Genomic DNA, 25,726 nt, shown 5'->3' on the forward strand with positions numbered 1-25,726 from the left:
GCAGAAAAATAAAGTTCTGGATCTTGGAAAAAATGCGGAAATAAATATCTTTATAAAAAAAATGCAAAATTGCAGTCCAGATGTGACAATGACCTCGACCTGTCATCCTGCACAAGTTTTAGGCTATGAGACATGTGACACAGGATCTGGAAGCTGCTGGGACTTGTAGTCCCCCTGCCCACAGCGCTGCTAACGTAAGCAGGAGTGTAAAGTCCACACACGGGTCACATGACACATACATTCCCGCGCCCCGCCCCTTGTTTTGTTCAAGCATTCTGATTGGTCGGCTTGGATGAGTCGCTACTTTCTGATTGGTTCTCTCCCCCTTACGTTGATAAGGTGGCAAATTGAAACAAAGTATTTGCCGTTTGGCGCCCGAAACCGGGTAACCCCGCGCCGTACCCCCGTCACCTGGAGCCCGGGACACGGAGAGAGTCAAAGAGCAGCAGGGAGAGGTGAGCGGCCGAATAAACCGCAATGTACCCGGTCCGCAGCTGTATGTGCGCCTACCATCTGACTGTATATACAGATCTGAGCCCAGCACTGGCTGTATACTATATACTGACCTCCCCCCTGTATATACAGATCTGAGCCCGGCACTGGCTGTATACTATATACTGACCTCCCCCCTGTATATACAGATCTGAGCCCGGCACTGGCTGTATACTATATACTGACCTCCCCCACCCTGTATATACAGATCTGAGCCCGGCACTGGCTGTATACTATATACTGACCTCCCCCACCCTGTATATACAGATCTGAGCCCGGCACTGGCTGTATACTATATACTGACCCCCCCCCCCCCCCCTGTATATACAGATCTGAGCCCGGCACTGGCTGTATACTATATACTGACCTCCCCCCTGTATATACAGATCTGAGCCCGGCACTGGCTGTATACTATATACTGACCCCCCCCCCCCCCCTGTATATACAGATCTGAGCCCGGCACTGGCTGTATACTATATACTGACCTCCCCCCTGTATATACAGATCTGAGCCCGGCACTGGCTGTATACTATATACTGACCCCCCCCCCCCCCCCCCCCTGTATATACAGATCTGAGCCCGGCACTGGCTGTATACTATATACTGACCTCCCCCCTGTATATACAGATCTGAGCCCGGCACTGGCTGTATACTATATACTGACCTCCCCCCTGTATATACAGATCTGAGCCCGGCACTGGCTGTATACTATATACTGACCCCCCCTGTATATACAGATCTGAGCCCGGCACTGGCTGTATACTATATACTGACCTCCCCCCCCTGTTTATACAGATCTGAGCCCGGCACTGGCTGTATACTATATACTGACCTCCCCCTGTATATACAGATCTGAGCCTGGCACTGGCTGTATACTATATACTGACCTCCCCCTGTATATACAGATCTGAGCCATCAACTGGCTGTATACTATATACTGACCTCCCCCCTGTATATACAGATCTGAGCCAGACACTGGCTGTATACTATATACTGACCTTCCCCTGTTTATACAGATCTGAGCCCGGCACTGGCTGTATACTATATACTGACCTCCCTCTGTATATACAGATCTGAGCCCGGCACTGGCTGTATACTATATACTGACCTCCCCCCTGTTTATACAGATCTGAGCCCGGCACTGGCTGTATACTATATACTGACCTCCCCCCCTGTTTATACAGATCTGAGCCCGGCACTGGCTGTATACTATATACTGACCTCCCCCCTGTTTATACAGATCTGAGCCCGGCACTGGCTGTATACTATATACTGACCTCCCCCTGTATATACAGATCTGAGCCAGAAACTGGCTGTATACTATATACTGACCTCCCCCTGTATATACAGATCTGAGCCTGGCACTGGCTGTATACTATATACTGACCCCCCCCCCCCCTGTATATACTGATCTGAGCCAGACACTGGCTGTATACTGACACCCCCCCCCCCCCTGTATATACAGATCTGAGCCTGGCACTGGCTGTATACTATATACTGACCTCCCCCTGTATATACAGATCTGAGCCAGAAACTGGCTGTATACTAACCCCCCCCCCCCCCCCTGTATATACAGATCTGAGCCTGGCACTGGCTGTATACTATATACTGACCTCCCCCTGTATATACAGATCTGAGCCAGACACTGGCTGTATACTGACACCCCCCCCCCCCCTTGTATATACAGATCTGAGCCTGGCACTGGCTGTATACTATATACTGACCTCCCCCTGTATATACAGATCTGAGCCAGACACTGGCTGTATACTGACACCCCCCCCCCCCCCCAGTATATACAGATCTGAGCCAGACACTGGCTGTATACTGACACCCCCCCCCCCCAGTATATACAGATCTGAGCCAGACACTGGCTGTATACTGACCCCCCCCCCCCCCCCGTATATACAGATCTGAGCCTGGCACTGGCTGTATACTATATACTGACCTCCCCCTGTATATACAGATCTGAGCCAGACACTGGCTGTATACTGACCCCCCTACCCCTGTATATACAGATCTGAGCCCGGCACTGGCTGTATACTATATACTGACCTCCCCCCTGTATATACAGATCTGAGCCCGGCACTGGCTGTATACTATATACTGACCTCCCCCCTGTTTATACAGATCTGAGCCCGGCACTGGCTGTATACTATATACTGACCTCCCCCCTGTATATACAGATCTGAGCCCGGCACTGGCTGTATACTATATACTGACCTCCCCCCTGTATATACAGATCTGAGCCCGGCACTGGCTGTATACTATATACTGACCTCCCCCCTGTATATACAGATCTGAGCCCGGCACTGGCTGTATACTATATACTGACCTCCCCCCTGTATATACAGATCTGAGCCCGGCACTGGCTGTATACTATATACTGACCTCCCCCCCCTGTTTATACAGATCTGAGCCCGGCACTGGCTGTATACTATATACTGACCTCCCCCTGTATATACAGATCTGAGCCTGGCACTGGCTGTATACTATATACTGACCTCCCCCTGTATATACAGATCTGAGCCACCAACTGGCTGTATACTATATACTGACCTCCCCCCCTGTATATACAGATCTGAGCCCGGCACTGGCTGTATACTATATACTGACCTTCCCCTGTTTATACAGATCTGAGCCCGGCACTGGCTGTATACTATATACTGACCTCCCTCTGTATATACAGATCTGAGCCCGGCACTGGCTGTATACTATATACTGACCTCCCCCCTGTTTATACAGATCTGAGCCCGGCACTGGCTGTATACTATATACTGACCTCCCCCCCTGTTTATACAGATCTGAGCCCGGCACTGGCTGTATACTATATACTGACCTCCCCCCTGTTTATACAGATCTGAGCCCGGCACTGGCTGTATACTATATACTGACCTCCCCCTGTATATACAGATCTGAGCCAGAAACTGGCTGTATACTATATACTGACCTCCCCCTGTATATACAGATCTGAGCCTGGCACTGGCTGTATACTATATACTGACCTCCCCCTGTATATACAGATCTGAGCCTGGCACTGGCTGTATACTATATACTGACCTCCCCCTGTATATACAGATCTGAGCCAGACACTGGCTGTATACTGACCCCCCCCCCCCCCCCCCAGTATATACAGATCTGAGCCAGACACTGGCTGTATACTGACCCCCCCCCCCCCCCGTATATACAGATCTGAGCCTGGCACTGGCTGTATACTATATACTGACCTCCCCCTGTATATACAGATCTGAGCCAGACACTGGCTGTATACTGACCCCCCTCCCCCTGTATATACAGATCTGAGCCCGGCACTGGCTGTATACTATATACTGACCTCCCCCCTGTATATACAGATCTGAGCCCGGCACTGGCTGTATACTATATACTGACCTCCCCCCTGTTTATACAGATCTGAGCCCGGCACTGGCTGTATACTATATACTGACCTCCCCCCTGTATATACAGATCTGAGCCCGGCACTGGCTGTATACTATATACTGACCTCCCCCCTGTATATACAGATCTGAGCCCGGCACTGGCTGTATACTATATACTGACCTCCCCCCTGTATATACAGATCTGAGCCCGGCACTGGCTGTATACTATATACTGACCCACCCCCCCCCCCCCTGTATATACAGATCTGAGCCCGGCACTGGCTGTATACTATATACTGACCCCCCCCCCCCCCCCCCTCCCTGTATATACAGATCTGAGCCCGGCACTGGCTGTATACTATATACTGACCTCCCCCCTGTATATACAGATCTGAGCCCGGCACTGGCTGTATACTATATACTGACCTCCCCCCTGTATATACAGATCTGAGCCCGGCACTGGCTGTATACTATATACTGACCTCCCCCCCTGTTTATACAGATCTGAGCCCGGCAGTGGCTGTATACTATATACTGACCTCCCCCTGTATATACAGATCTGAGCCACCAACTGGCTGTATACTATATACTGACCTCCCCCCCTGTATATACAGATCTGAGCCCGGCACTGGCTGTATAGTATATACTGACCTTCCCCTGTTTATACAGATCTGAGCCCGGCACTGGCTGTATACTATATACTGACCTCCCTCTGTATATACAGATCTGAGCCCGGCACTGGCTGTATACTATATACTGACCTCCCCCCTGTTTATACAGATCTGAGCCCGGCACTGGCTGTATACTATATACTGACCTCCCCCCTGTTTATACAGATCTGAGCCCGGCACTGGCTGTATACTATATACTGACCTCCCCCCTGTTTATACAGATCTGAGCCCGGCACTGGCTGTATACTATATACTGACCTCCCCCTGTATATACAGATCTGAGCCAGAAACTGGCAGCCAGAAACCTGGCTGTATACTATATACTGACCTCCCCCTGTATATACCAGATCTGAGCCTGGCACTGGATGTATACTATATACTGACCCCCCCCCCCCCCCCCCCTGTATATACTGAATCTGAGCCAGACACTGGCTGTATACTGACACACCCCCCCTTTCCCTGTATATACAGATCTGAGCCTGGCACTGGCTGTATACTATATACTGACCTCCCCCTGTATATACAGATCTGAGCCAGAAACTGGCTGTATACTGACCCCCCCCCCCTGTATATACAGATCTGAGCCAGACACTGGCTGTATACTGACCCCCCCCCCCCCCCCCCCCCCCAGTATATACAGATCTGAGCCAGACACTGCTGTATACTGACCCCCCCCCCGTATATACAGATCTGAGCCTGGCACTGGCTGTATACTATATACTGACCTCCCCTGTATATACAGATCTGAGCCAGACACTGGCTGTATACTGACACCCCCCCCCCCTGTATATACAGATCTGAGCCTGGCACTGGCTGTATACTATATACTGACCTCCCCCTGTATATACAGATCTGAGCCAGACACTGGCTGTATACTGACCCCCCCCCCCCCCCCCCAGTATATACAGATCTGAGCCAGACACTGGCTGTATACTGACCCCCCCCCCCCCCCCCGTATATACAGATCTGAGCCTGGCACTGGCTGTATACTATATACTGACCTCCCCCTGTATATACAGATCTGAGCCTGGCACTGGCTGTATACTGACCCCCCCTCCCCCTGTATATACAGATCTGAGCCCGGCACTGGCTGTATACTATATACTGACCCCCCCCCCCCCCCCATGTATATACAGATCTGAGCCCGGCACTGGCTGTATACATATATACTGACCTCCCCCCTGTATATACAGATCTGAGCCGGCACTGGCTGTATACTATATACTGACCCCCCCCCCCTGTATATACAGATCTGAGCCCGGCACTGGCTGTATACTATATACTGACCTCCCCCCTGTATATGCAGATCTGAGCCCGGCACTGGCTGTATACTATATACTGACCTCCCCCTGTTTATACAGATCTGAGCCCGGCACTGGCTGTATACTATACTACTGACCTCCCCCCTGTATATACAGATCTGAACCCGGCACTGGCTGTATACTATATACTGCCCCCCCCCCCCCCCCCCTCCCTGTATATACAGATCTGAGCCCGGCACTGGCTGTATACTATATACTGACCTCCCCCCTGTATATACAGATCTGAGCCCGGCACTGGCTGTATACTAATATACTGACCTCCCCCCTGTATATACAGATCTGAGCCCGGCACTGGCTGTATACTATATACTGACCTCCCCCCCCTGTTTATACAGATCTGAGCCCGGCAGTGGCTGTATACTATATACTGACCTCCCCCTGTATATACAGATCTGAGCCACCAACTGGCTGTATACTATATACTGACCTCCCCCCCTGTATATACAGATCTGAGCCCGGCACTGGCTGTATAGTATATACTGACCTTCCCCTGTTTATACAGATCTGAGCCCGGCACTGGCTGTATACTATATACTGACCTCCCTCTGTATATACAGATCTGAGCCCGGCACTGGCTGTATACTATATACTGACCTCCCCCCTGTTTATACGATCTGAGCCCGGCACTGGCTGTATACTATATACTGACCTCCCCCCCTGTTTATACAGATCTGAGCCCGGCACTGGCTGTAACTACATTTACTGACCTCCCCCTGTTTATACAGATCTGAGCCCGGCACTGGCTGTATACTATATACTGACCTCCCCCTGTATATACAGATCTGAGCCAGAAACTGGCTGTATACTATATACTGACCTCCCCCTGTATATACAGATCTGAGCCTGGCACTGGCTGTATACTATATACTGACCCCCCCCCCCCCCCTGTATATACTGATCTGAGCCAGACACTGGCTGTATACTGACACACCCCCCTTTCCCTGTATATACAGATCTGAGCCTGGCACTGGCTGTATACTATATACTGACCTCCCCCTGTATATACAGATCTGAGCCAGAAACTGGCTGTATACTGACCCCCCCCCCCCTGTATATACAGATCTGAGCCAGACACTGGCTGTATACTGACCCCCCCCCCCCCCCCCCCCCCCCCAGTATATACAGATCTGAGCCAGACACTGGCTGTATACTGACCCCCCCCCCGTATATACAGATCTGAGCCTGGCACTGGCTGTATACTATATACTGACCTCCCCCTGTATATACAGATCTGAGCCAGACACTGGCTGTATACTGACACCCCCCCCCCCCCTGTATATACAGATCTGAGCCTGGCACTGGCTGTATACTATATACTGACCTCCCCCTGTATATACAGATCTGAGCCAGACACTGGCTGTATACTGACCCCCCCCCCCCCCCCCCCAGTATATACAGATCTGAGCCAGACACTGGCTGTATACTGACCCCCCCCCCCCCCCCCGTATATACAGATCTGAGCCTGGCACTGGCTGTATACTATATACTGACCTCCCCCTGTATATACAGATCTGAGCCTGGCACTGGCTGTATACTGACCCCCCTCCCCCTGTATATACAGATCTGAGCCCGGCACTGGCTGTATACTATATACTGACCCCCCCCCCCCCCCCATGTATATACAGATCTGAGCCCGGCACTGGCTGTATACTATATACTGACCTCCCCCCTGTATATACAGATCTGAGCCCGGCACTGGCTGTATACTATATACTGACCCCCCCCCCTGTATATACAGATCTGAGCCCGGCACTGGCTGTATACTATATACTGACCTCCCCCCTGTATATGCAGATCTGAGCCCGGCACTGGCTGTATACTATATACTGACCTCCCCCCTGTTTATACAGATCTGAGCCCGGCACTGGCTGTATACTATATACTGACCTCCCCCCTGTATATACAGATCTGAACCCGGCACTGGCTGTATACTATATACTGACTCCCCCCTGTATATACAGATCTGAGCCCGGCATGGCTGTATATATAATACTGACCCCCCCCCCCCCCCCCCTGTATATACAGATCTGAGCCCAGCACTGGCTGTATACTTATACTGACCTCCCCCTGTATATACAGATCTGAGCCCGGCACTGGCTGTATACTATATACTGACCTCCCCCTGTTTATACAGATCTGAGCCCGGCACTGGCTGTATACTATATACTGACCTCCCCCCTGTATATACAGATCTGAGCCTGCACTGGCTGTATACTATATACTGACCTCCCCCTGTATATACAGATCTGAGCCATCAACTGGCTGTATACTATATACTGACCTCCCCCCTGTATATACAGATCTGAGCCCGGCACTGGCTGTATACTATATACTGACCTCCCCCTGTTTATACAGATCTGAGCCCGGCACTGGCTGTATACTATATACTGACCTCCCCCCTGTTTATACAGATCTGAGCCCGGCACTGGCTGTATACTATATACTGACCTCCCCCCTGTATATACAGATCTGAGCCGGCACTGGCTGTATACTATATACTGACCTCCCCCCTGTTTATACAGATCTGAGCCCGGCACTGGCTGTATACTATATACTGACCTCCCCCTGTATATACAGATCTGAGCCAGAAACTGGCTGTATACTGACCCCCCCCCCCCCCTGTATATACAGATCTGAGCCAGACACTGGCTGTATACTGACCCCCCCCCCCCCCAGTATATACAGATCTGAGCCAGACACTGGCTGTATACTGACACCCCCCCCCCCCCCCCCCGTATATACAGATCTGAGCCTGGCACTGGCTGTATACTATATACTGACCTCCCCTGTATATAATCTGAGCAGACACTGGCATACTGACCCCCCCCCTGTATATACAGATCTGAGCCTGGCACTGGCTGTATACTATATACTGACCTCCCCCTGTATATACAGATCTGAGCCTGGCACTGGCTGTATACTGACCCCCCTCCCCCTGTATATACAGATCTGAGCCGGCACTGACTGTATACTATATACTGACCTCCCGCCGGTATATACGGATCTGAGCCGGCACTGACTGTATACTATATACTGACCTCCCCCTGTATATACGGATCTGAGCCGGCACTGACTGTATACTATATACTGACCTCCCCGCCGGTATATACGGATCTGAGCCCGGCACTGACTGTATACTATATACTGACCTCCCCCTGTATATACGGATCTGAGCCTGGCACTGACTGTATACTATATACTGACCTCCCCCTGTATATACAGATCTGAGCCCGGCACTGGCTGTATACTATATACTGACCCCCCACCCTGTATATACAGATCTGAGCCTGGCACTGACTGTATACTATATACTGACCTCCCCCCTGTATATACAGATCTGAGCCCGGTACTGGCTGTATACTATATACTGACCTCCCTCCCCCCTGTATATACAGATCTGAGCCCGGCACTGGCTGTATACTATATACTGACCTCCCCCTGTATATACAGATCTGAGCCAGAAACTAGCTGTATACTGACCCCCCCCCGTATATACTGATCTGAGCCTGGCACTGGCTGTATACTGACCCCCCCCCCCCCCCCTGTATATACAGATCTGAGCCCGGCACTGACTGTATACTATATACTGACCTCCCCCTGTATATACGGATCTGAGCCTGGCACTGACTGTATACTATATACTGACCCCCCCCCCTACCCTGTATATACAGATCTGAGCCTGGCACTGACTGTATACTATATACTGACCTCCCCCCTGTATATACAGATCTGAGCCCGGTACTGGCTGTATACTATATACTGACCTCCCCCCTGTATATACAGATCTGAGCCCGGCACTGGCTGTATACTATATACTGACCTCCCCCTGTATATACAGATCTGAGCCAGAAACTGGCTGTATACTGACCCCCCCCCCTGTATATACAGATCTGAGCCAGACACTGGCTGTATACTGCCCCCCCTGTATATACAGATCTGAGCCTGGCACTGGCTGTATACTATATACTGACCTCCCCCTGTATATACAGATCTGAGCCAGAAACTGGCTGTATACTGACCCCCCCCCCCCCCGTATATACAGATCTGAGCCCGGCACTGACTGTATACTATATACTGACCTCCCCCTGTATATACAGATCTGAGCCTGGCACTGACTGTATACTATATACTGACCTCCCCCCTGTATATACAGATCTGAGCCCGGAACTGGCTGTATACTATATACTAACCTCCCCCCTGTATATACAGATCTGAGCCCGGCACTGGCTGTATACTATATACTGACCTTCCCCTGTAAATACAGATCTGAGCCCGACACTGGCTGTATACTATATACTCACCTCCCCCCTGTATATACAGATCTGAGCCCGACACTGGCTGTATACTATATACTGACCCCCCCCTGTATATACAGATCTGAGCCCGGCACTGGCTGTATACTATATACTGACCCCCCCCTGTATATACAGATCTGAGCCCGGCACTGGCTGTATACTATATACTGACCTCCCCTTGTATATACAGATGAGCCTGGCGCTGGCTGTATCACTGGATGACTCTAGTCTGTACATGGAGAGGTCACTGTACAGAGGGATAGTAAATAGATTTACACAGTGATCAGTTATCTTGTCTTGGTCAGAATGTGAGGTCAGTTTATGTGGATTTCCTTTGTAATGTGTGTGAGTATAAATCGCCTATTAATACTTTATACAGCACTGTGCAAAAAAAAAAGTAGGCAGATGTAAAAAAAAAAAAAAAAAAAAAAAAAAAGTGCTGTAAAATGAGAAAGTTTACAAGAATAGAAGTGTTAATGTTTTATTTTTTAACAATTAACTAAATGCAAAGTGAATGATAGGAAATCTAAATCCCATCAATATTTGGAGATCGCCCTTTGCCTTCAGCAGTTTTTCTAGGGACTTTTCCTTTAAACAGAGAAAAAAATGCCCATAAATGAGAGTTTATAAAAAGTCTTTATTAAAAGGTCAAAGATCAGGGAAATTAATACGGTAGTTAAATGGCGTCACACAGCGAGAGGACATCACGTGAATACATATGATCCCATTATGATAGTATGAGAGGCTGCAGCAGTTGCAGTTTATTGAAAGATCTCGGCAGGAGGTTGTTCCAAATATCTTGGGAAAACCAACCACAAATCTTCTGGTAGAAATTCCTGGTGTCTCTTTGTGTGATCCCAGACGGACTGGATAATGTGAGATCAGGGATCTGTGGGGGCAATATCATCACACCGAGGACTACTTGTTCTTTACATTAAAAATGTTTCTTAAAGGGGTTGTTGTCCACTACTCTAAAATCCCTTCTCAATCCTCATGTTTCCCCTTGTAAAATAATATTTATACTCTTTCCAGGTGCTCTTCCAGCCGTGTTGGCACTGGCTTTCCCGGGGATTGCTGCACAATATGTCACGCGATCCCTGCAGCCAATCAGAGCTGGCTTCACTCTCCTCTCCTAGGAATGTAAATGACATCCTGAGGAAGTGATAGCTTGCAGCCTTTCTCTCACTGCCTCCAGCTGTCTTGATTTGCCTAAAGGAGAGGCGATGACAGCAGACATTGTGTACATACAGCCGTACTTTAAAGGGGTGCCGTGGGACTTGAGCATTGATGGCGTATTCTTAGGAGAGGTCATCAATGTCTGGTGGGGGTGTGACAACCAGCACCCCTGCCGATCAGCTGTTCCCGATGTCCCCAGGACTACTCAGCTGCATAGCTCCATCGACTGTATAGTGGCCACGACCGGGTACTGCACAGCCGTCCCCTATTCAAATCGAGAGGGCAGATGTGCAGTACCTGGTCGCATCCACTATTCCATAAGTGGAGCTGTGCAACACCGACACTTAACAGTTACAACAGCGGGGTGTTGCACCGCCACCAATCAGACATTAGGATAGCCCATCAATGTTAAATTCCCAGACAACCCCTTTAAAAATCTGTAGCTTCTCCCCCTCTGATTCATCAAGTCTGGCAATTTTTCTGTCTGGTCTGGATGAGGGAGCACCTTGAAGGAGTCAGATGCTCCCGATTCATTCAGCTTTATCCAGAATGGAGTAGGATTTCTGGCATAAGGGACGTTACAGGTCATCAAGAATTAAACAAGTCGTAATCCCCTCCATTTTACCAAAGCTGAGAGAAACTGTCGGGAAAACCACCAACCGCGTCAATTAAGTTGTGCAAAAATGTTGCTACTTTTCAAAGCAAATCTGGCAAAACAGCTTTGATGAATCGGGGCCGTGTTTTTTTCTAGATCAATATCCCATAGTATATACAGACAATCTAATGTATATACACACATACAGACAATCTAATGTATATACACATATACAGACAATCTAATGTATATACACATATACAGACAATCTAATGTATATACACATATACAGACAATCTAATGTATATACACACATACAGACAATCTAATGTATATACACACATACAGACAATCTAATGTATATACACACATACAGACAATCTATGTATATACACATTATAGATATATATATAGATAGATACACACACACGCTATACAGATATATACACACAATGCTATACTGGTGCTCGGAGCCCTTCCTGCCCTCATATACAACCGCGGTATACAGTGACTGCTGTCCGGCATACACGGTGTGCTATGGGTGAGCTTGCTCCCACCGTATACAGCTTCTCCAGGGGCCCACAACTCCCAGCATGCCCTGCCGGTCGCCCCCTGTCCCCAGCCTTGCCGGCTTCTTCACCGGTCCCCGCTTTATTTCCGGCGCCAATTTTTTTTCTAAGTCGTGCAAAGTTTCAACTTCTCTTCCGGTTCTCGGCCACGCCCCCTCCACGCGATGATTAGTTTAAAAGTTAGTGGGCGGAGCTCAGAGCCTCATGTTTGAGTGTCGCTGAGGTGGAATCACGCTTGGTTGGCGCTGAGGCGGCAGATTCAAGAGTCGGGACTGGTCGGTCGGTCGTACGTTCTATCGTAATAATCGGTGCGATTTATCTTCCTGATTTTATGCTGTGTACTTATTCACTGTTTTGTATACTTTATTTTTTTAAGTATTAATGTTCTTCTATAAGGAAACTTTGTAATATGAGTGTTTCAGTCCTGCATTATTTCAAGATCTCTGATTGCTGTCAGTGAATGGAAACCTTTGCATTGTAAACACCAGTGCAGACCTAATTCCCACGTGTGAGGACGGGAGATGCAGCTGTCGGTGCCCCAGTATGGGGTCTCTACTGGTTTTTAGCTTTTGGATGGAAGTGTTTCTAGTCACTGACGGCCAGCGGACATGTTGAAAATGGTGGTAAATCCATTCTTTTGGGGGAGTTTGATTGTTCCTGATGTAATTTTCTTATTTCTACATTGCAGGAATCGTGTGACGCCTGATCCGACATGGAGGATGATCAGAAGGTGCGTAGAGGATCACGGCCGGCAGCCGTGTGTATGACGTAGCGCCGTGCGGTGACCGATGTGTGCTGCTTATTTTAGGAGAACACCGTGTACCCGATAAATCTGAGGATCCCCCGCTCTCCGTCCAGGCACCTGTCCTCTGCGGTATTAACGGAGTCACAGCGAGCAGCCACCAACTTACAGACCCCGACCAAACCCTGCGACAGCAACAGCGACCCCTGGACGCCGACCGCAAACCTAAAAATGCTGATCAGCGCGGCGAGCCCGGAGATCAGAAACAGGGAGCGCGAAATCCTGGAGGTAAGCACAGGGCCGTGTCCTAGAATATGACCGCCATGCTTTACACTGCAGCGCCACATGATGTATCCACCCTATTCTTTGCCCCACTGCTCAGTTATAGGCACAGTTGTGATCAGTGACTTTAATCTTTCTAAACCCCTCAGGATCAGGATTTTGCTCCTTCATACTTTAAACTGCAGCTTTGCTTATTATGACTGACTGCATAAACTCCACAGGTAAATGTAATTGCTTCTCAGAAAAAAAACAAAACCTGAAACTGACTGAGCAAACCCCGATAATCCTGCACGACAAGACACCTGATCGTTCAGAATATCTCCACCTCCGAACTACCCGGTAATCTGGAAACCATTCCTAAATCACCGAGCATCGCTTTCTGTTGGTGCAGAATTCAGGAGTCTCTACCGCTCTTTCTACAACAAACTGGGCTGCAGCTTTTCTCCCATTGGGAACATCCCCTTAACCCCTTCGCGACCAGACATTTTGTTTCGTCGTGTTCATGTGAAAGGCTTTTTTGTTGTGGGATTTTTTTTTTTTTTTTTTTTACACCTTTCATTTTACTGTATAATGCACTGGAAATGGGGATAAACATATAAAGTTTGGTAAAATGTAAAAAAAAAAAAAAAATTCCTCCATTGATTTTTTTTTTTTTTTTTTTGTGTGTGGGGGGGGGGGTTGTTTTTAGAGATCATTGTGCTGTAAAAATGACCTGGTAACATGTTTCTTTGGGTCAGTACAATTATGTTGATACCAAACATGGTGTGTTTTGTTCCCTTCCCCCGCCCTCCTCTCGCTTTTTTTTTTTATTCACTTGTGAACTGGGGAAAAAAACTATGATTCAAAAAAAAAATTATTATTTTTTTTTTTGTCACTCGCCAAATGGGAAAACAGCAGTGACCTCAAACTAGTGTTTTTTTTTTTTTTTTTCTAGTCTCTTATGTGACTTGATCCTGTGATCGTTTAATTGCTAGCTCTATTTACTCCAATGCTGTAGTGTTCTCTATGGCTTGACTTCATGAGAGTATATGGATGGCGGTGACGGGGGATCTTCAATGAGGCCCCAGCTGCCATAGCAATCCATTAGCTCCCCGTGATCACTTTGAGGATGTGGGGGGTGATGGGCACCAGTATGATTGCACCACGCAAGTGCGCCATTTAAATGCCTCTGTTTGTGATTGACAGAGGCATTTAAATGGTTAACAGCAGCAATTGGTACAAGCTCGGGTGTATGTGTCAGCCGGCACCTGCCATGTTTGGTATGAGCCAGGACTTCCTGTGTCCAGAAGGGGTTACAGGGTTTAATGCCGTGTGTTCCACCTTTTGCTATGTGGTTTGCTCGGCTGTAAGATCCGTTTAGCCATTAGCCCCCCACAGAGACCACCTGTGCCTCTCTTGCCACAGTCTCATCCACTTGCTGCAGGACATGTGATAACAGTCACATCCTCGTTAATGAGTCTTGTAGATTGCCCCATAAGCAGACATCGCGCTTGAGCCTCATTCCTGGGATCATTTCTCCATGGAAATAAGATGATGTAAAAACTGTTTGTTTTTTTTATTACATTTCAGGAACAGTTTTCAGGTGACGAGCTTGAAAAAACAATGCCAAGCCGCAAGGAGAAAAGTCTAGGATTGCTGTGCCATAAATTTCTCAACCGGTTCCCAGATTACCCGAATCCAGCGATGAACAACAGTATCTGTTTGGATGAAGTTGCAGGAGAATTAAGTGAGTGACAGTTGTTTGTTTGTTGATACTTTTATAATACAAAGAACAAAAACAAAGAGTTCTGTTACTAATGGCAACCGATTCCATTGTATCTGTTCCATTCCCTAATGTGTCTTTGCAATGTGAAATCTGCTGCAAATCCACAACAAAATATTTTACGAATTTTTGCTGACGTGTGGCATTTATACTATAAGGCCACGGCTCCACTATCAGTGTTTGGTCAGTATTCAGTCAGTATTTTTTCTCAGGAGTGGGAGCCAAAACCAGGAGTGGGTGATAAATGCAGAATTGGTGACTTGTTTCTATTATACCTTTTCTCGGATTGTTCCTCACCTGGTTTTGGCTCCCACTCCTGAAAAAAAAAAAAAATTGATAGTGGGGCCGTGGCCTTAGACCGGTGTTCCAAAGCACCTATACCTCATGACTGAATTAGAGAGCAGAAAATCTCCTTGCATTTTTTTCTTTCTTTAGCTTTAACCCCTTCCTGTTCCATTAGTTGTATCTCTTATAATGCTCATTTTCCCCCTGAAAATGACGAAATGAGGCAATGAAAACGTCCTAAATATGTGAAAACGAAACCTATAAAAACCACGACTTGCCAGCAAAAAAACAAGCTCTCGACTGAAAAGAAATATATTTGTCATTTTTAGAGAAACATAACTATTAAAAAAAAATGTTTTCACAAAGCTAAGAAAAGCCACTAAATTTAATAATAATTTATAAAAAAAAAAAAAAAAAAAGATACATGTTTGTTATCACCGCAGTCATCTTGACCTGAAAAATTCTGGTCATTTTTAATGCACAACCAACTCTCTAAAAATAAATAAAAAATTTGCAATTTCACAGCACTTAGATTTTGTTTGCTCTGTACTTCATCTAGCACATACATTGTATGGTAAAATGAATGGTGACATTCACAGCAACTCTACCTGCAAAACTCAAGCCCTCATACAGCTATGTTGGCAGAAAAAAATGATGGCTCTTTGAATAAGGGAAAGAAAAATGAAAGCCCCCCCCCCCCCCCCCCCCCCAATAAAATAAAATTAGCTGTGACCTTAGTGGTGTAAAAGACATTGCGATATTTGTAAAATTGTGATGTCATATGATTTTAATAGACTAATAGAACCTAATTCTAGGTAAAACTCACATGTATTTACTTGTGATTTCATGCAAACCATAGGAATAGAATAGGTGCAGTATCCTGCCGAAATGTGACGTTAGTGCAAAAAAAAAGGAGAAATTAAGAAATGCTGCTTTGTATTCTCTACATATTTCCTCCGGATAGGCAAATCTTTCTCTGGCTTCCCATGTATGTACTATGTTGGGCTATTGTATAACTTTATAGTGTATGTTCCATTAGAGAAGCATGAGTTCAGCAGAAGGAAAGCTGACCCCAATGTTTGCTGATTGAACTTCCCAGTGAGTGAGGAATTTCTCACTTCTGATTGGATGCTATTCACAATAAGGGCACTAGGTGGCGATTGTGTTCCAGTCACTCTGCCGTCTTGCATTAATGCTGACGCCTCAGAACCTGCTGCTGAAGCCTCTGATTTCCTAATTAATTGACATGCAGTAATTGGCCATTACAAAAACAGAAGAAAATATAAAAAAATCCCAAATAACATCAAATATTTAATATATAAAGCTTTATTCAAAAATTGGGAAATACAGGTAGATGGAGGGAGGTGACAGATAATAACCATACATGTTGGAAAAAGGGACGTGCGTCCCACACAGGATTGGGTGAAACTATACTATATATCACACAGAATGTGGGCACCATAATGTACCATAAATCTAGTTTGGCCATATTGCAACACCCCACTTGGCCTAAAGGTATAAAAGGAGTATTAGCACGATTACACACACAGACATTTCACCTAATGGCAAACAATGGTGCATCAAAAACAGGTTAATGCATCATGGACCTGAAAAAAACAGACCCAGGGGGCAAGAGATTCCCTGGATGGGTGCACGTCCACCCCAACGCGCGTTTCAGTGGAGCCTTCTTCAGGATGAGCATGTGCACTGCCGATCCATTGTAACAGGGATAAAAGTGCCTCTCGTTCTGCTGAGCAGTGCTGGTCCCAGCGATCAGACCACCACTGATCGACAAATTATCACTGGTCCTTTGGATAGATAACTTGTTTAATCCCTTTTAATATGGATGTTACTGATTTCTTAGGTGTGGAGCGTAGACGGATATACGACATCGTCAATGTACTAGAGAGCTTGCACATGGTCAGCCGCCTCGCCAAGAACAAGTACATCTGGCACGGGCGCAAAAACCTCCACCAGACGTTCAACCTGTTGAGACGAGTTGGAGAGGAGAATAAATATGCCGAACAGATCCTGCACCTGAAAAAACGGGAGCAGGAAGAGGCGGATGCACCGGACGACGCATCAATCCCAAAGTCACTGGTGAAACAGGTGGAGGTCAGCTTTGTGGAGCTGCCAGGGTTGGAGTTCAGAGCCGGTGAGTGCAGATCTATATCCTTCTGTCAGAGCCCCCAGTAGTCACCGGATCTCCCTCCTTCTGATTCAGTCTATACCGTCCAAATTCAGTTTAGATATAATCTCTGATAATTGAAGTCTAAGGTCTGTACAACAGACAACCAGTAGCCATCTTGAAAAAGGTGCTCAATTGAAATGCAAAGTCTTTTAGAAAGTTGCAGAACTTTTCAATAAGTTTCGTAGACAATGAATTGAGAGATGGAGCACTGCGCAGTTCCCCCTCTGCTGCATTCAGATCGGGGCTCTGTGGACCCCCATCAATCAGTAAAGTTATCCCTTATTCTATGGGAAGAGGATAACTTTATTTCTGAAGGAAATTCCTTTAACACCATACTTCTTCTTTTCACATTCAGCTTCTGTGAACAGCAGGAAGGAGAAGTCGTTGCGAGTGATGAGTCAGAGGTTCGTTATGCTTTTCCTCGTGTCGACACCACAGATCGTCAGCCTGGACATTGCTGCTAAAATCCTAATTGGAGAAGATCAACTGGAAGATTTAGATAAAAGCAAATTCAAAAGTAAGAAACTTTTCTAATGTACCTCTTACTTTTCGTTCTAATCTGAAGTCCCTGGTTTCCATAGACCCCATACACTTGCAAATACCAAAAACAACCTTTGGTATACGCTGACCATTATACATTGCCATACCTACACTTGTCCGTACATAGGACTACACTGTATACTTTTTTTTTTACATTATTATTTGCAATGTCAGTCATGTGCCTATACAATCTGATGGGTTGGTGGCAACCGATGGGAATCGCTCTCTGGCATATATAAAAGATGAGATGTGCAAAGACGTTTGATGTTTATGAATGCAAAATATTATCCAGATATTAAAAATATATATTGATGAGTGTGAATTCACATGTGGCTGATTTTGTTGCAGAGGTTTCTGCCCCTGAAATCCATTCTGTACGTGTGATCCATGTTGTTTCTGCAGCGAGTGCTTGGATTTTTGATTAATTGCCGAGTCCCAGAAGTTTCTGCAACAAATCTGCCAGATACTTTTTAGGGTTTGCTATAATATATCCAGCCTAGTCGATCCTCGGAGCTCCAACTGTCAGCAGCACACTTGTCTCCTGTTTTGTGTTACATTGTATCAATGATGTATCAATGATGTAACAATGTGTCAGGACACAAAATGTCAGTCTGTTGCCGACATTGATACACTATAGCAGATCCATCAGATTTTCAGCTTCGGAGTGAAAATTTCATTATATGGTGATTTGAAATTGCTTTAATCAGTACAAGCGCTGAAATTAACCTTGAATTTTATTTTATCTCCACAGCAAAAATAAGACGTTTGTACGACATAGCGAATGTGCTGAGCAGCTTAAACCTTATAAAGAAGGTCCACGTAACTGAAGAGCGGGGCCGCAAGCCAGCGTTCCAATGGACCTGTCTGGAAACGTCACCAGATCAACAAGGTGTGAAGAGTGTAATCTGACTGCTGAGTCTTGTGATCTACAAGATCTGCTTCTTGCATCTGATAAAAAAAAACCCTAAAGGAAGACTCCAAGCAAAACTTTATACAATGTTATGAGCTTGGAGGCAAATAATCTTGTGCATCAGTTTTGAGAAGTTCTGCAACTTTCCAATATTCTTAGGGTATCAGTTCCTCTCCCTTTTTTCCAATCGCTGCTGGTGGTCAGTAGATGGGAACAATCTGATTTATATCCAAAGGTAAAAGGTTTATTCACACCAAGTGCCGTTCACTGCTGAGCTTTTGTTACAATTGTATCAGGTGCAGACAATCATCTGTAGCTCAAGTCAGCAGTGCAAACCTCTTGTCCTTAGGGCGCAGTCAGAAGGTCGTATAAATCTGACCGAGATCTGAATGCAGAGCAAGGACTGGCCGGCAGCTCTCCCGACCCGAATGTGTCAGCTGCATAGAAATGCGTGAAGCTGCGTCTGATCTTGGTCTGATTTATGACTGCACACTTAGGCCAAATGTAGACGTTTGTTAAACACAGACCGGCCGCTGCTCTCCCGACCCGAACTGAACAGTCTCCTATTTGTCTGAGGCTGTAAAGTTTGGTTCGGGAGACCAGCGGCCGGTCCGTACATTGCAGTGCACACTCAAACCGGTTGCAATGTACCAGCATCGTTAGTTTTGAGGATTGTCTAGACTGGATGCCAGTATAGCAAACCCTCAGCTGTTTCATGATGCAATCCCAATTAATTTGTGAAATTGAAATATCCAAGTTAATTTGTGGAAAACCACTGCAGGGTGCAATCTACAGCTTTGCTGATGGCCTCCTTTGCTCTACCAGCCACTCCTGGTGGGTGATCATTCATCTTCTGTTAGCAGGTTCTCCATCATCTTATCTAATAGAACTTTCTGACTTCATTTGCAGAATCCACGCTGCAAACTTCCATCGCTCTGGACCTTCGTTCTCCCAAAGAGAACTGCGCCAAGAATTTGTTTTCCAGTCGCGGCAAGCAAAGCTTCACCCGCCATCAGTCCCTTATAAAGCTGGCGAAGAGTATCGAAAATGACAGGAGGAAAATCAACTCTGCCCCCAGCAGTCCGGTAAAGAGCGGTAAGTGATGGGGCTGAGCGAGAGGAGCCATTGTGAGGCCGCAGATTGAGTCACTGGCACGCTGTCTGGTGGGGCATGCATAGGCTCTGTGACATCCACTGTATTTCCAAAATACAGATTTAGGGGTAAATCTTATTCTTCTCCATTTTCTATACAAAGGTGATTCCATCGACGGCTCATCTGTCCCTAGTAAGATGGCTCAGCTGGCGGCAATCTGCAAAGAACAGCTTGACCAGACCAAGTAAGTGAATTGTTACGTTGACTTTTTAACAACGTTTTCCTATGACGTAGTAATAATACTCGTTTATTTTTCGCAATTTACAAAATTAAAGTTTGGACTTTAAGTAACTTTTTTTTTTCTTTTTATTTATTCCACACATTCTGCCTTTAATATGTGAAAGACCATTGTGAGGATCCCAGATCTTCCTGGTAGCTGGCAAAGCACTATTATCGCTTGCCGAACTGTCTACGCAGCTCTCTTTCAGTGATCAGGAAGGCTGAGACAGCTAAGTCTCTCTGCCTTCTCTTTCGGGCGCCCACCTGCCCTACATAGCCAACTTTGTGCACTTGCAGGGGCACCGTTTCCCATCAACAAGCACCGAGGTGTTTGTTTTACATAATACCTGCTTTATTTTGCAGGGATTTGAAGAAGATGAAACTCAAAGTGCCCAGGGCTGTCATGAATGGGAATGCCAAGATCGCAATGAAGCCCCAGAGCCAGCAATCTTTCAGCCCAGTTCTGCTCCAGGCTTTACCATTTGTCCAACCTCACCCCAATTCTCCCTCCCCGTACGCCGTTTACATGCAGTCTCCACACGCCAGTGTCCAGGCTCATCCTGTCATGTGCGCTGGTCAGACCCCGCTGGACGCCCCTCTAGGAGATAAAGGTTTACAAGGTGACAGCAAGATCTCACCGGCTGATCGTCCTGCTGAGAATGAGCCGGAGAAATGTCCCAGGCAGTTCTTAGAATATGAGAACTGCGGCCCCAAGAGGCTTAAGAGTTCTCCTCAAGATGACCTGTCTGAGGTTTGTAGACTTGTAATACTCCAAAAATACTCTACTGATTTAAGATGTTCTTAGTATAAGCTCCAAATCCCTAAAATAAAGTGAAAAGCTAAAATTCTTTATATCAGCTGCCACCACCAGAGGGCGCTACCTGAGTGTTCTTGCTTCTCATCCTCTATTTCGTATTATTACACTGTTCCAGCATTACATTTAAATGAACCAATCTGGTTACTTATGAAAATAGTTGACAAAAATTCAATAACTTAAAGTTTTACACCCCCCCCCCCCCCCCCATTTTTGTTTTTTTAATCTAGTATAAAAAAAACTTGACACAATAAAAAAAAAAAGTTAGATTCTGGAATATGGAGGAAAAACATTACATAAATATGTAGAATTGGTTAAAAAAAAGTATATTATTATTCTTATTTATATGGCACCATTGATTCCATGGTGCTGTACGATGATGATGATGATGATGATGGTTGCATAAAAAAATACAGATATCACTTACAGTAAACTAACACTGATAGACTGGTACAGAGGGAAGAGCGCCTGGCCCTTGCAGGCTTAGATTCTACAGATATTGTAGTAATAGTAACGACCTTCAGAATAAAGTAACATGTAATTTATTTTAAAAAAAAAAGTTAAAAGAATGTCGCATTTACAATATTTCTTTTTTTTATTCCGCCATTGCCCGTTACCTCCCAGAAATGAATACGACTTTACATCGTTGTATATGCCCCAATATTTTGTATTAAAAAATATATATACGATTCCACCCACAGAAAGCAAGATGGCTACATCAAATGAAAAATAAAAAATGTGGTGGCTTTTTTGGATACAGTTGTAGTAGTAACAAAAAAAACCGAAAAACCTCATTATTGAATAGGAACTAATTTTGAGATGTGACCCCTGAATATTTCCACATACAGTTTATAGCTCCAAAGTAGCTGTGGTCACGGGGTTGGGAAAAGCAGAGGGACGGGGTGTAAATATTTACTCTTCAAAAAAAATCCCAAAATTTGGCGCTTATGTGCAAAGCTCTTTACCTTTTTGCAACACCCATGTCTTAAGTTGACAGGATCTGTCACTGTATATAAAGTGACCAGTAGTGTCCACCAGATAACTGACACCCTGCAGCTGCCTCTGATTTTATTTTTTGGCCCCATTTATAAATTTGGAGTTTTTGCTTTGACTAGCCACCATAAATTCTCGCCTACAGTGTTTTTTTTTTTTGCATTTTCCCCCCTGATTTCTTATACTTTCTTTGCCTTGCAGAGGTTGGTGCACTCGGGGTACCTGATCCCACTACAGCTGGCTTCTTTGAGCAACGAACCCGTGAAAGATCAAACCGCTTCCGTCCCTGATCCGAAAATCCTCACGTCTCCTCTTGCAGGTGAGAGAGTCTCATCTAGAAATAAACCAGTTTCATCAATAGTGTATGTTTCGGTCATGGCTTGCTGGGACTTGTAGTTACTTGGCCCATCGTTACTGCTTATTTTACGACCTATAATTTTCTGCAGGTGTCTTTCCGCTGAAAGTAATGTTTTCGCCGTGTGTAAGTCAGACGGGTCAGCTATCGGCTTCCACCCCCATCTCGTCCTACCCGAGCCCCAGTGCTGGAATATTCAACTTCACCCTGCAGAACAAAGACCTGATATCGCCCCCTTGTGGCAGCGCGCAGCCTGTTACTATATCTCCGAGAAACGGGAAGCCCACGGATGATCTGCAGGCAGCTAAAGTGTTAAATTTCAAGCACCTGTCCCCCATCCCGTATCACGGGCAGCCCTTCACGTTCTATGCTCTGCAGCAGGTACGTAATGGATATACGAACCCCGATTTTGGCGCTGTGCTCAGCTATGTGCGCACCGCCACTCTTTATTTCTGACGAAGGGTCCCAGGGGTGGGCACCCCCTCCAGTCTTGATGCTTTGCCCTTGATTTTGACTTGGCTGTATTCTTCTCTTCCAACAGCCTGGCGTTCCCCTTACACCGAAAGGATCCCAACCACTGAAGGACAGCTTCTTCCGCACCCCCGGGGGTCTGACGTCCTCCCCCATAAATTCTATCACTTGTACCGAAGCATCTCAGGGATCCATCCTAGTATCGCAGCGGAAGCTTGACGTTGGTGGAGACGAATAGCGGGCACGACACGCTTGGCTTGGACACTTTTAGCAATGGCCACAGGGTCCAGCTGAAGGGTCTCGGAGTCACAAACTGTTGCATTAAAACTAGTTAGGACCCTACATGTGCAGTATAGGGTCCCCTCAAAACCTGTCGTCTACCATGTCTGTTCTGCCTTTTCAGCAGCTGTACAAACATAGAGACCATGCTCTCTCCATGCATCAAGACTTGCAATATCCTCTGCCCTCCATGACTGCGTGAATATTATACTGTGGCGGGGGGGTGCTGAGACCCCCCTTCCTGGTCCATACCTATCACACTGGCATTCATAAACCCTTCTAGCACAGTTGTTCTGGAAGTGGGTTCCAGGATCCGTCATTTGCAGGGATTTGTGTTGCCATTTTGACAGTTGCTCCTCAGCACACGGAAAAAAAATATTAAAGGGGTTATCCGGCTTTGCTCACTTCCGCATCGGCCATGTTGTGACCACGTCTGCAGAAATCTGATGGGGGTGCACGCGGCCTTTGCTATAGGACAAGTCCATAACACCTGCCGATTGTGCTTGCAACCCAGCAGATATCTTGCAATTCGCAAGGAATTATCTACCACTAATTTACATGGTTTTTCATTATGAAAGGACTAGGATTAATTTTCCATAATCCCAGAGCACCCCTTTAATAAGGTAGCAGTTGATCATCTGCTGAGGAGCCCAGCATTACGAAAACACTTAAAACGAATGTGAAACTTCCCTCGAAAGCGAGGAATGACTTGATACGTACTTTTATATTAGAAACTCTATCAGCATCCAATGGTTGCGTAATTAAAAAAAAAAAAAAAGTAGAATAATTTCAACTATTTATACAGTTTGTAACACACTCGACGTCACATGTATGAAAATATTAACTTTTTATGTATTTTATTTTTTTTAATATATTTTTTTTAACCCATTTTTATGTGCAAAATTTGCTGGACGGTAATGTGCACAGCCTGACCCCCGGGAGATGCCCCCCAAGTATCTGCTCTATACAGCGGGGGTGGAGGGGTATTCGCACACTATAGATATACTGTGATGTCTGTGCCTTATGGGTTCACAGTCTGTGACTTTTTTTTTCATGGGATTTTGAACAAAAAAAGAAACTCTGTACAGATTGTATCTAAGTGAAATGGAATTATTTATAAAGGATTTGGGAATTGATCTGTAATGTATTCTTATAATAAATTTCTTATAATTGTGGGATTTCTTCAGTAATAGGAGTCATCACCGATGTGTCTGCATCCACTCCACAGAAGAGAATCTGACATTACAACTTCATGGCGGCACAAGCCTGTGAAGCCGCATGGCGGCCGTGTCAGTCAGTGTCTGACCACTGAGACTATCACCAATCTGGATATGTAATGTAATGTATGTACACGGTGACTGCACCAGCAGAATAGTGAGTGCAGCTCTGGGGTATAATACAGGATGTAACTCAGGATCAGTAATGTAATATATGTACACGGTGACTGCACCAGCAGAATAGTGAGTGCAGCTCTGGGGTATAATACAGGATAAGTACAGGATAAGTAATGTATGTACACAGTGACTCCACCAGCAGAATAGTGAGTGCAGCTCTGGAGTATAATACAGGATGTAACTCAGGATCAGTAATGTAATGTATGTACACAGTGACTGCACCAGCAGAATAGTGAGTGCAGCTCTGGAGTATAATACTGGATGTAACTTTTGATACAGGATATGTAATGTATGTACACCAGGCTTTGATTGTCAAGCTGCTCAACCTGGCCGATTGCCGGTGGGTCACAGGCCTCAACTATAAACTATAAATTATTAATGTATGTACACAAAGCTGAGTCTCTATGTGTAGATTAAGCCCGCCTTCACAGGTTGTGGGTTACAACAACAGCAAAGTGAATGTTTAATACAAAAGTCTTATTCTCACTCTGTGTACAAATTCCACCTTGAAATTGAGTTCTGCTGAAACATATCAGTTCATGTATGGATTTTAACCTTGACTGTATATGCTGAAATTCTCAGAAAATTGGCATGTAATGCACAATTTATTTCCATCTCATGTGAATATTCCCTATATAAAACATCAATGGTGGTCATAGTCTTTATCCACCTGACGCCTCTTTGCCTTCACAGCATTGATCTTCATATGGTAAAATAATATTACAAGATGTGTTCTAATTTCTTTAGATCCATTTTCTTTCTATCCTTTAGTTCATAGATTATAAGATTTTACCATAGGTGCGGACAATACGATGAGAGCGACGTGACCCATTGGCTGGAATG

General features: G+C 45.9%; 1 protein-coding gene across 1 annotated transcript; it reads left to right on the plus strand.

Annotated features, from left to right (window-relative positions):
• Positions 1-315: 315 nt before the first annotated feature.
• Positions 316-24,658, plus strand: E2F8 (E2F transcription factor 8). Its single transcript, XM_073658245.1, has 13 exons — positions 316-455; positions 13,183-13,224; positions 13,303-13,524; positions 15,088-15,244; positions 17,430-17,720; positions 18,112-18,273; positions 19,048-19,185; positions 20,116-20,301; positions 20,461-20,542; positions 20,941-21,328; positions 22,586-22,703; positions 22,831-23,120; positions 23,281-24,658. The coding sequence occupies exons 2-13, from the start codon at positions 13,207-13,209 to the stop codon at positions 23,446-23,448; spliced, it is 2,220 nt and encodes a 739-aa protein (XP_073514346.1). The 5' UTR covers positions 316-455; positions 13,183-13,206; the 3' UTR covers positions 23,449-24,658.
• Positions 24,659-25,726: the final 1,068 nt, after the last annotated feature.

Source organism: Phyllobates terribilis, unplaced genomic scaffold (genome assembly GCF_046119375.1).
Source record: "Phyllobates terribilis strain yellow unplaced genomic scaffold, ASM4611937v1 Scaffold_13__5_contigs__length_258822181, whole genome shotgun sequence".
NCBI lineage: Eukaryota > Metazoa > Chordata > Amphibia > Anura > Dendrobatidae > Phyllobates > Phyllobates terribilis.

What these genes read in the sequence shown, in the direction of transcription:
- E2F8 (XM_073658245.1), top strand. An exon ending in AGATAAAAGCAAATTCAAAA is followed by an intron (nt 18,274 to 19,047) that starts GTAAGAAACTTT and finishes TTATCTCCACAG; the next exon opens with CAAAAATAAGACGTTTGTAC. An exon ending in AACGTCACCAGATCAACAAG is followed by an intron (nt 19,186 to 20,115) that starts GTGTGAAGAGTG and finishes CTTCATTTGCAG; the next exon opens with AATCCACGCTGCAAACTTCC.